Source organism: Sarcophilus harrisii, chromosome 1 (assembly GCF_902635505.1).
Source record: "Sarcophilus harrisii chromosome 1, mSarHar1.11, whole genome shotgun sequence".
In the NCBI taxonomy this organism is placed as follows: Eukaryota; Metazoa; Chordata; class Mammalia; order Dasyuromorphia; family Dasyuridae; genus Sarcophilus; species Sarcophilus harrisii.
This window is the reverse complement of record NC_045426.1, coordinates 478,623,623-478,636,528: the sequence shown is the minus strand read 5'-3', so window position 1 is coordinate 478,636,528 and position 12,906 is coordinate 478,623,623. Positions and strand designations below refer to the sequence as shown.

Below are 12,906 nucleotides of genomic sequence, written 5' to 3'. Positions count from 1 at the left end.
GATTTCTAGGGCTGCAAATGTGTATTTTATATTCTTATGTACTAAAAGTAATTAGTGCTTAATAAATGAATGTTTGTGGATAGAATATCTTTCTGATATCCCTTTCTGACTTTAGGCAAAATCCTTACTTACCCTCTCTGATCAATGAACCTGCATTTATTAAGCACATGCTATATATGGTAAGCGTTTTACAAATATCACCTCAGTTGATACTCACCACAGTCTTGGGAAATACGTGTTATTATTAGCTCCATTTTAAAATTGAAGAAATTGAGCAGACTTCAGATTAAAAAATATATCCCTGGTTACACAGCTAGTAAATATTTATTTGAGACAATTTGAGCTCTGGTCTTCATCACTAGTACAATGCTATTCAGTGCTATCTAGTATCTAGTTCAGACTGAACCTTAATTCCTCATCTTTAATAGGAGGATAACTATATGACTTCTTTTATTTTATTGAGACAAGAATTTTGTTAGTCAAAATAATCAGTAATCTGCCATAGAACTGTGCTAAAGACTATTGAAACAAATATAATTACTGCTGTAAGTGGATGATTAGTGATTGGGGCATTTTCCTGGTCTTTCCTGTTGTACTAAATGAATTGAATGAATATGTATATACCCCTGATAAAATTGTTGCTTCCCTTTTATCTGAAATAAAATTGATAGTTCATTAGGAATTTATCATGTTTTAAAATAGTTTGAAGTGTTTTTAGGATTATGTTAATGAAAACTTTTTGAGCAATATTAAGATTTATTTCCTTTAGTATATGGGAATGGATAAACAAAGTTGACAACTTGGATATGGATCATCAGTGTAATTAATATCATATTTTGTTCTAAATTTTAATTTATTATAATGAATTGAAAGAAATGTTTAAATGATTTATATTCTTTCTATGCACATTTCAAAAGTTTTTTTTTCTTTAATTTCTTTTACTTTGTTGAAAACTTTCTCCTAGTTTCATTTGCTTCAAAGATTGCACAAGATTCTGAGGGCCAGATGCACTACCAGAAAGACACTTTTGCATTAGAATTTAACACACATAAAAAATTCACATTTAATTAAATCTCATTTGTCCTTTTGGATTATTTATGGTAGATGTTAATTCCATATTGATTTTCCCTTGCCATCCCACATTTATCAAAGTTTGTTCCTTTCACAACCCCTCAGCAATTGGTACATATGAAGGAATACAAAATAATATTAATATTGGCCCAAGGGGAAAAACATAATTGGAAAGATTAATCTACTGCCAGGAAAAAAAATCATCATAATATTTCTCACAATCAAATGTAATTTTATTTAACATTACTAATGACACACTAATCTTAGTATTATAGATAATCTAGAGTTGACTATATTTTTTAAAAAATTCATGATCTCTTGGGACAGCTAGATGGTTCAGTGGATAGAGCACCTGCCTTGGAGTCAGGACGACCTGAGTTCAAATGTGGTCTCAGACACTTAACGATTCCTAGCTGTATGACCCTGTGCAAGTCACTTAACCCCAATTGCCTCAACCAAAAAAAATAAATCATGATCTCACATAAAGGAATTCTGTGTGTGTGTGTGTGTGTATGTTTTTGAGTATATATATATAAAATACTATAATTTGGCTCTCTCCAGAGACTTGGGGTTTATTCATTACATTCTCTTTTGGAGTATTTTAATCCATATTTATGATAAACTTTATTGTTACTGTTACTATTATTATTATTTCTACTCTTTAAACTGCAATATTTGCAAGAGAAAATTCAAAGTTATTCTCCAAGAACACAATTCTACTTTTTAAAAAATTATTCTCGACCTTTACCTTTTCTTTCTGCCAAAGTATTATTCCCTTTTTTTTATTAGTCACTTTTCAAATTCCAAGCTACCTACTTAAGAGTTGAATATTTTAAAGGAACATTATGTTATAGGAAGAAATTGTTAGGAAATAAATAAATCCTAAGAAAATGCCTTTGAGTTCTAGGAAAAGCATGTAGTAGACTCTTCATTTTAGTATTTTATAAGAAACAAAGACTAATAAATTAGCAGTGTGGTATAGTGGATACAAACCAGTCTCAGAGCCAAGAGGAATATATATTTTTTTCTTTTCTTTTCACTGTGGCATTTGGGGTTGTGACTTGCCCAGGGTCACACAGCTTGGAAGTGTTAAGTGTCTGAGACTAGATTTGAACTCAGGTCCTCCTGACTTCAGGGCTGGTGTTCAGGGCAGGTCCATTGCACCACCTAGCTGCCCTGAAGAACATATTTCAAATCCTTTTTCTTATACTTACTACCTGCAGGATTGTGAGGAAGTTATTTAATCTCTTAGCATTAGGCAGTTCTCTAAGAATAGAGATTGCAAAGAATGATAGGTTAATACTAAATAACTTAGGAATATAAGAGTAAAATGGGGTGTAACAGCTCAAAACTAACTATTCCAATTTTTAATTCAGATGTCCATAAAAATTTTAATAGAAATCAATTTAGGCATAATAGAAATCTAGCTTGTGCTGTAACCAGGCTGCAATCTGGACTTTTCTCTCATGTCTCAGAAACCTCTTCATGTTGGAATATCATCTTGTCCTTGGAATTCATACACTAGAAGTACTCCTCTGTATATCTGTGCTGTCTCTCTTTATTGAATGATTCTTCCCAAAATCTGCATTTCTGGGGGCTTCTCAAAACAGCTTCTCTTCATTTCTCATCAAGGTGCACTTCCATTATGCCCCTGCACTTAGTACTCTTCTCCAAACCCCTTTAATCTTCCTTATATGTGTCATCATCCCTTCTTTAGACATAAGGATTCTCTTTTGGCTTGTTTTTATTCCCAGCACAATGTGCCTGGTACAGAGTAAACAGTTAATAAATTCTTGTTAATTGATTTTCAAATTTTTTGAGAACATTTGCCAAAATTGTGACGATGCCATAGAAATGATTATCCAGCAAATGATAGTTATGGGAGTTAGTGTTTGGGACAGAAGCTTCTGAGTATAGTGCAGGTTGTCTCTGTGTTAGAATTAATTCACAAGTTACACTGCTTATGTAACTTTTTAAGCTTCTGAAAGGTCTTGAATTTTGGACTAGCTTTAGCCTCAACAGCTTATATTAAGTTCACATTTGAAATCTATTGATCTGGGCACATGTGAGATAATGTGATGGTTTGTGTAGGCATTTTTCAGAGAATCTGTGAAGGGTTTTAGATTTTAAGAAGTTCTAGGATCATCACTGATCCTTGCGAACAATAAAAAAGAGAAATAGCCATTTGGGAAGCTTTTATATGTCTAAGATTAATTGGGGGGATGGGAGGAATATGGGGAGGGAAGGTGGGTAAGGAGACCTATTAGGGACATTTTTCTTAGAAATTTTTCATTGTCATTTTTCATTTTCACTTTTTAATAAGTGAAAAAAAACACAACTCTATTGCGATAGCTAGGTGTAGAGTTCTGTGGTTGTCAGACTTTTGGTATCAGGATCCTTTGCATGCTTAAAAATTGTTAAGGATTCCAGAGAGCTTTAATTTATGTGAATTTGTTTATATTGGTATTTATTATATTAGAAATGAAAATAGATAAAATTTTAAATTTAATTTAAAATAGCCTATTACATGTTGAAAAATAAACATTTTGATGAAAAAATAACTATTTTCAAAAATCACAAGTGACATCATTTAAAATTTTTAAATAATCTCCATTATGTCTGGTTTATTAGAAGGCAGCTGGATTCTTGTATCTACTTCTGTATTCCATCTGTTATGATATGTTATTTTGGATAAAGTATATGGGGAAAAATGGCCTTACAGATAGGTAATTGGAAAAGAGATAAAAATTTTAATGTTATATCTTTTTTGTTATTATGGAATTAATTTTGATCTTGAGTATATACTGAAAGGTTCTTGGGATCCCCCAGGATTTATGAAGTGCGCTTTAGGAACCTTTGGAATAGTTGGTAGATGGTTGAATTTGAGTGAGAAAGAAGTGAGTTCAGATCCTGCTTCAGACACTTAACTAGTTATGGAACCTTAGGCAAATTACTTAGTCTCTTTATACTTCAATTTTTGTAACCATAGAGAGCTAGGACTTTATGGTCTCCAAAGTCCCTCTAAATCTATTCCCCATAGAATCCTCCCCTTCAGACTTATGTTTTTGTTGTGGGAACCACCATCTTTTCTAAGTTTACAATCTTAAAGTTATCATTGACTTTCCTTTTTTCTCTCAATCCCCATATCTGTTCAGTTGTCATGTCAATAAAAATCTATAGTCACTATTTTATCTTATATTCTTATCTCTCTATCCACATGGTCACAAGTCTTCTCATCTTTCACTTAGAATATTGCAGCTTATTGTTGTTATCTTCTGGGCTTAACAGTGACTGGCCCTATAGGATGGGGCTTAATAAATGCTTGTTGAATTGAATCTTTTGTCTATAGCAAATTCTCCAAAGATTTTTGTTTGTTTTTTAAGCTACACTAAAGACATTTAAAATAGTTTCCATTAATATTTTTTTAGGGTGCCTCTGTAACTATTTCTTGCTGTCTTAATGGTACTATTCATGGGGAAGAGATTTCAGTTGACAGTCTTGTATTAGCTGTGTTGGATAACATCAAACGAGTATTTTGGAATATTATATTTTCTCCTATTTCTTTTGGATCTTGTATCTGTCCTATCTGCTTTTCCAGATACGTGAATTCACTTTTCAGTTTAGCAAAGAAAAATAGGGCATATATTTTTTTCTAGATGTGCTCTATTGTCAACATTACTGTTTCATTAGTAGTGTGTTGGTTTCTACATAAAAAAGGCACCTTTGAAACATGAACATAATTAATTTCAATAATTTCTCTTGCCTTTAAACTTCAACCTTCTGGATTCTTGGGGAGCATATGTATAAATACATGTGCACACATATTTATGTATAAATATATAATCTTTTATGTACACATGTATTACATATAAAGAGAAGAGTTTGCAACCTCAAAGATTTTTGAAAATCACTGGAGTAGGAAGATCAATCTATAATATCCAGTGTATAGCTTTGCCACAATGTACTATACACAGCTAGACAGAGAAGGACATACACACACACACACACACACACACACACACACACACTCACACAGTGTATAAATTTTGGTTTGAAACTCTTTTTACCGCTCTTTAAAATTTTCTTAATAACTTGGAATTTCTTACACCTACTAATTCATCACATTAGAAAATATCTTACTGTGTAGTTAAGGTATTTTTCTTAAATACAATAAAATAATATTAAGTATTGTAAAACGTCCAAAACGTCATTATTTCAGAATTGATCACATTTTACTGTTGGCTTGACTGAAGTTTACTACGGTATTATCAGAAGAAAGTGTTTGTAGGGGCATAGTTCTAGGATGCATTTTTGTGAAATATTTTGAAATTAAAAAAATTTGCAATTCAACAGTTTATGTTCCAATTCTTAAGTATCCAGTTCTTTTGTTGTTGTTGTTGTTGAGGCAGTTGGGATTAAGTGATTTCCGTCACTGATCCTTGTAATCATACCAGGGGCAGCAAGATGTGGAAGGAACTCAGGTGGACCTGAGTTCAAATTTGACCTCGGACACTTAACAATTCCTAGCTGAGTATCCAGTTCTTAAGACTAACTCAGCTAATTCATCTATCTCTTATTGTTTTTGTAAGTATTTAAGTATTTGGAAGTGACAAAATTAATTCCTTAAATTTTTTTATAGACTTTTCAATCATTTAGATCCTAAAAACTGTCTAGACCAGATCAGTGCTGAATTTTGATATGCAAAATGGAGATGGATAGAAAAAAAAATAGTAAATGGGCAACTTGAAAAAAAATTAAGTTATTTTGCATTAACCAAATAATTGAAAGTATATCAATAGAAAATTAAAAATGCCAACTGTTCCCATACTAAAAACGATAACAACAACAATAACAAAAACCCCCAAAATATAAAAAGCTTCTTCATAATGGGAGAGAAAAACATAAATAAATGTTCCTTTAATTTTATTAAATTCAGCTCTCTCAAAAAACTGATTTTCAGTCTTTTTAATATTTTAACATCATATCATTGATATAACACCTCTGAACCTGTCCTCAAAGTTCAAAATGCATAATTTGTTTGCATATGTATGCGAAATAAATGAAATTTAATTTTATTTGGGCAAATTTTTGAGAAATTTGCAGTGTCCTTTGTGAAATAACTGGAAGCTACTCTGTGGTGCTATTTGGAGTCATATTAGCCCAAAGAAATATTTTTATTTATGAATCTATTTATTTATGAAAGCCTTATGCTAAAAGTGCTTCATTGCTGACTTTCTGTGTTAGTATTGTACAAGATATATTAAAAATATTTTCTGTTCAGACAAACTATAAATCTCTCTGGAGCAGGAGTTATAATAAGAGATCTCTTAAATATCCAACTTGAATTACAGATATTGAAAATGACAGTGAATTTGAGTGATATTTATTTTTATTTTATTTTTTCTGTTTATTTTGTATTCTTCATATGTTTCTCTTGTCTGAAATTTCTATTGCTATGACTCTGTACGTTAATGGCAAGATCAACATGTTAGGTTTTTAAAGCAGGTAAATTATTTTATAAAGCCATATTAAAAATAACCTCACTTGTACCTTCTCATTTTTATGTATTGGATTTACTTGCAATTGTGGTGTTAGTATTTTCCTGCCAACTTCTTACTGAAAACCTGTAATTCTGACAGTTTCACTATATTGAGACTCCAAAAATTTGGCATAATCATCGCTAGCTTCAAGTTGTACATGATTTTGTCTGAAAGATGTAATGAAGAAAAATTCTTTTATTTGGTAAAGTATTTCATGACATTTCTTGTCTGAAATTTCTCTATTGAAAGAAATTTCTAGAGAGGACTTCATTTTCATAGATGTGTCCAGGCCGTGTAAAAAGAAAAACCAAATGATCTGATCTTTTGATTGGAAGAATGATGAAGGCTAAAATGTCTAGGAATTTTATGGAGAAAGGCAGTATGTAAATACAAAATACAATTACTACATATTGTGACTTCATTTATTAGTAACTTAATTTGTACTCTGGGTAAGTTAGTCTTACGGTTTTTGTATTGTGTTTTTGTTAGATTGAAATGAATTAATATATGTTAAGCTTTCGCAATAATCAATTGCTAGTACAGTTGTTACCATTCCAGTATTATCTTCACAGAGCCAAACTTGATTGAAATTACTTTAAACTATGGGAAAAGAAAGAACTTTATACTAAAAATAATTTTAATGAGTGTTTCAATATATTGCATGTCTATTAACCAGAATGTAAATATATATACCCAACTGTTATTAGATGTGTACTTGCTAGCCAAAATAGGTGGAAATTTTTGACTTTTCTATCATATCTGTAAACATCAGGTTACATATTATGACAAGGTGATGATTTTATTTGTAGGTGGCCCTTTAAGTATAATACCAAAGTTGCATTTCTTAACTGAGAAGTTACAATTACATGCTTGGAAATCTCAATAGATTTGGGACTTTTTCCTTTCAGAATGTTTCTTAACATAGTTAGAGCTCCTGAGGAAAGTTAAAGGGACTTTATTATCAGCATTAGTTTTCAATTCCTAATCTGATTTAATGTGTAGTACTTTGGAGAGACTGAAGCTAATTAGAACACCATCTTTTGTCAATTCTTTCTCCTGTTGCCCAAGTTCCCTCTCCCCCCCCCCAAAAAAAAAAAATTATCTTGCATCATATCCTTAAACATATTTGAGGAAGAATGTGGATGTTGAGATCTTTTGATATATATGAAGTACAAACGCATTTGTGAATTTTCATTAAGATATTTGAATGTGGGATTTTGCTATCCTAAAGGCTTTAAAAAAATTAAATTAATTCAGATTTTGACACCTGATAGCTTTACAAAAGGAGCATATTATCTGATAAGACTAGTATTATAATTACTAGATGCCTCATTTCTTAATCTCCTCTTTAAAATATCTTAATTGAGAATATACTATCTCCTATAAAAGTTATATCTTAAGAGTTTATGCAGACATAGAAACTTCACCATGTGAAAAAATGCTACCTCTCAGTAACTTAAATATTTGTAATTTCAAATCAGTTCTTTAGTTTTTTATTATTCTTTTGTTGCCTTTCATCCTATAGTGTACAGCTGCCCTTGAACTTAGTAGTTTTTGATCATTCATGTGCAGCCGTCAAATTGTCTGTAACATTTTAAAACTGAAGCTTCATGGTGTTTGTGAAATAATTTCACATAAATGTTTGGACTTTGGTTTCTTTAGAATGTGATGTTGGTTGCTGTATGAAGAAAAGCATAATTATAATTCACAGACTTTTTGCCTGAAGCCTATAGGACAGATGCATCTGATTAACTTTGGTAAAACTGGCCTGTTATTGTAATGTAGATGTTTTCAGGGTTGGGAGGCTATTTAAAAAGGCATGCATGATTTTTTTTAAAGAGACAGTGAACAGTTTCACTACAGACATTCCACCTCAGACTGCTTCATTTTTATAAAATTTTATTTTCTAGTGGGACTTCTCCATTAGCCTGTCTGAATGCAATGCTTCACACCAACACTCGAGTAGGGGATGGGACATTCTTCAAAATCCCTGGGAAATCAGGACTTTATGCTCTTAAAGTAAGTTGGATTCTTCTGCAAATTATAGCAAATTATGAATACATTTTACTAATTTATAAGAGAAGAGTAAACAAAATTAGACTCAAGAGAGAGGGGTAATAGTGTGGTGAATAGGAAATGACCCTAAAACCTAATTGTTTTCATATGTTTTTAAAAGCAGCTGATATTGAGAATAAGTTGACACTTTATTTTTCAGGAAAAGAGGATCTCTGTTTTAGTTTTGACATAGGGCAAAAAATTGTTTTTTTTTTTTTTTTTTTTAGAGTTCTAGGTGGGACAGTTTTGGATTATAAGCCACTTTAAAATAAAGTGTTTATGAAAAAGATATTGCAATTGTTTTTTTTTTTAATTTGAAAATAGAGTGATCCAGGGGAAATAGTAGTAATTAAATCTGTAGACTTTATAATAACAGTAGAATAATTGAAAAGGAACACAAGATACCTGGAACTTAATTATTTCAGTACCATTGATTTTTCTTTGTCATTAACAATTTACATTACCTTGAATTATTTTGGCAAAATCTTATTGCTTTATTAAAAAAAAACAAAAACCCTAACGCCTTTATTATGAAAGAGTAAAATCATTGTGAACATTATTACTTATAATTTTCAAAGGCAAGATTTTTCCTTAAAGGTTGATGGATAGTATTTATAATTTATTACCTTAACAAGATTAAAAAAAAAAAGTGCTAAAAGACTTCTGGCTGTTATGCAGATATTTTTTCTTGGTTGCTGAATATTAGGTTCTAGGCATTATCTTAAAATTAAAAAATATTACAGGGTGGTGTGTGTGTGTGTGTGTGTGTGTGTGTGTGTATGTGTATGCGCGTGCATGCATGTGTGAAAGGAGTTTACTTATTTGTTTCTCCCTTACAATAACTTGGGCATAGAGGTCAGTCGCTGACTAAACCCCCAAATTTATAAACAACAAAAAAAATTTTTTGCCCAAGAAATAAGTGATAAAAGAAGGAAAACAAAACAATGAATTTTACTTTGAGTATATGTATATTAGAATACAGGCTTTTATGTTATAAATAGGTAATCCTTTTTCAGAAGTCATTGTCAGTTTTATTTTATTTCATTTTTTTCCTTCTGGGTAGTGATTATTATAAATGAAGATAATTAACTTTTGAAATTCAAAATAGTATCTTGTGATAATTTACAGTACAAATTTTAAAAATATTAAGAATATTTTGAGTTGCTAATTTGTATTTTTTTCTATTTCTTTTCTTTATACTGTAGAAAGAAGAATCTTCATGCCCAGCTGATGGAACATTGGATTTAGGTTGTGAATCAGAGTTAGATGGCACTGAAATGGCTGAAGCAAACAATAGTAATGGAGAAGAAAATGGAGGTAGGTGTGAAAACTTTTAGGATATGTGATCTTGTTCTGTTAAGTATTCTGCTTGCATGTGATAATTATAATGGTTTCTTGAATATGTTTCAAAATAGTATATATTTAGTAAAGGGAAATTTTTTTTCTATGTCCTTAACATTCTAGATGTGTGTTTAGTGCATTTTTATGAAAAGGACTGAGTAGTAAAAGGTGTGATCTGGATAGGGGGTGTATGTGTCTGTGTCTGAGTCTGTGTGTTTGTGTCATAGTGTTTATTGTTCTGGTAAATTATGTCATTTCCTGCAGTGTTCTCAGTAGAAATATATTATTCTTATGAGATTATGATAAGCGTTTCTAGTGGATCAGTTCTGAATGAAAACTAAAAAAAATTCATGTTCTATCTTTCAATCTGCTGATTATTTGTGATTCTGGGCAAGTTCTGTAACCTGAAATGAAAAATTAGTATTTTTTTGAAACACATAATGTTCTTCTTTATCTTACTAAAGTGTTAAGCTATTTCTTTTTCTATATTGAAATATTGTTTCTTGTGGGGAGGGGATCATTCATTGGAAAGACTGACTAAAGTGCTTATATTTAGAATTCTAAAATAAATGAAATTATAACATCGAAGACTTTTGTGTTGTAATTTTTATATGTATAATGCATGGCATAGATAAGTGGATAATAAATACTTGTGGATTACATGTTGATTTTTGTACAGTTGTCCTACATGTACTGCTTTACTCTTCATGCTCAGTCTGCTTTCCCCTTAGCAGACTCAAAAGAATGATTTGGGAAGGAAACTGTTGGCATAGTCTCCATGACTATTAATTAAATTTAAAAGCCTCATTTAAGCATTAGATTGAAGACATTACATTTTTTTAAGTACAACAAAAGATTCTTTGTAGTCTTTAAACCAAATGGTTGCTCTCATGTTAGTATGCTTTTTGATCTTTATGAGATTCCTGGTAGTGGTTGACAAGTAGTCATCTCTGAAGCTATCAGTATAGAAGTGTTCTCCAAGATCTTTCATTATAAACCTGAAGACATACTTTTTAATATAGTTTTTTTTTTTTTTAACTATCTCATTTATGATCAGGATTGGCAGCATCTGAATACTCATGATTCTAGTTACAATTTAGACCAAGATAGACTGCTGTCACATAGAATTAGGGAGACAACAGTAGCAGAGATATACATAGCAGTCTCTGATGTCTTAGGAAATAATTATATTGGATGATCAAATATAAAAATAATTTTTGAGAGACCATTCTACTTGAAACTTCTGTCTGAGCTAGCTGTGGTATTGTAGCAAGAATATTATTTTTGAAATTGGAATGATTTCAGGCAAATTGCTTTATTTCTAGGACTCACTTTCCTAATCTGTACATTGAAGGGATTAAGTTAAATTATTTTGAAGGTTTTTTTGAATCCCATGAACATTTTGGCAAAAGTCTTATCTCTTAATTTTGTGTTAAATAAAACATACTCATAAATATCCAGATAAATGATTACAGTTAGTTTTCTCATGGATTTTCTTCCCCATTGGATTCTTGGGAGAGAATAGAAAATTAGGGGTAATAGGGCTTTCCAGAACTGTAGTAAACATTTCTAAACTGTCCCCCCTTTACTTCTGATAGCAAAACCACATTGTTTCTTTCTGGACTGTGTGCTTCATGTCCAGTTAAGCAAATCCTCTTTTGTGTACTGCCTATTGTGGCAACTTTAGGGGGCATTTGCAAACAAAGACAGTTGTAGGAAATTAAAGAGATGAGGTCATGACTGGTCCATAAACTTCTGTATCTATAGGCATGATAGTTAAGGTTTAGGATAAAGAGCAATACCTATTATAGCAAAAGGAAGTCCTTACCGTTTCCAAATCAGTGATTAACAGTTCTTCAAAAAGTGGCAGTAATGAACTTTACCTGGTAAGCCTTCTGTAACAGTACATTTTTTTCCATAGAAAATGATCTGCATTTTAAATCTGTATGTGACTTAGTGGATTAGAATTAATGTATGGGATTGGAATCAGGAAGATATGAGTTTGAATCTTGCCTATGGCAGGTACTAACTGCATAAATGGGCACAAATTTTTTTTTTTTTTAAAGTCTTTGAGCTTTAGTTTTCCCAATTGGAAAATGAAAATAATAATACTTGTAATATCTAAATCTTAGGAGGCAACTCCTAGGATTTTTTCTGGGACTTAAATGAAAGAAAGAAAAAAAAAAAGTATGGATAATTGAATGAAAAAGCCTAGTAAGTCCTGACTGTGTGCCAGGTGTTTAGCCAAATTATGGGAATATAGTATATATATGTGTGTGTATGTGTGTGTGTGTGTGTGTGTATAAAAAATAGCTCTCGCTGTGAAGGGATTTACATTATAATAATGTAACATACCCTCCCAACTCAACTCCTTCAGACTCCTCCAGCTTGAATCCAGGAACCTCATCATCAGAAGCCCCATCAATTACTGCATCAGTACCCTGAACACCCTTGGCTTCTATGATTTGAGAGGATAGTGAAAAGCTCCTCCCAAAGTATCTATTAAAGAGAGTGTCCAAGCCAGTCAATTCTTCATTTCCTACTGGCTGCATTCTTTTGGATTTATTCATCATGTTCATGTGTTCAGTACCTTCCCTTCTTTTTCCTCTTTCACTTTCCTTTATTGTATTGTGTTCTTCCATTGGATTGTAAGCACATAGAGGGATGAGGCTGTCATTCTTTTTTTTTTTTTTTTTTAAATTTGTATCCCCAGTATTGAGCTTAGTACTTGGTATAAGGTAGATAATAAATGTTAATACTCTCAGTAATAGTAGAGAACAATACATATAAAAGAAATTTTATATATATATATATATATATATATATATATATATATATATATATATTTTTTTTTTTTGGGAGGGGTAAACTTTAAAACATATCCACTTTAAAAAAAAAT

General features: G+C 31.2%; 1 protein-coding gene across 7 annotated transcripts in view; it reads left to right on the top strand.

The window, feature by feature from the left end:
* ASXL3 (ASXL transcriptional regulator 3) overlaps positions 1–12,906 on the top strand; it is a 219,394-nt gene that overhangs the window by 87,964 nt on the left and 118,524 nt on the right. For all 7 annotated transcript variants that reach the window (XM_031946464.1, XM_031946465.1, XM_031946466.1 and 4 more), the window contains 2 exons: positions 8,522–8,630; positions 9,872–9,983. In XM_031946464.1, the coding sequence (XP_031802324.1) occupies positions 8,522–8,630; positions 9,872–9,983 (221 nt within the window). The remainder of the gene's footprint in view (positions 1–8,521; positions 8,631–9,871; positions 9,984–12,906) is intronic.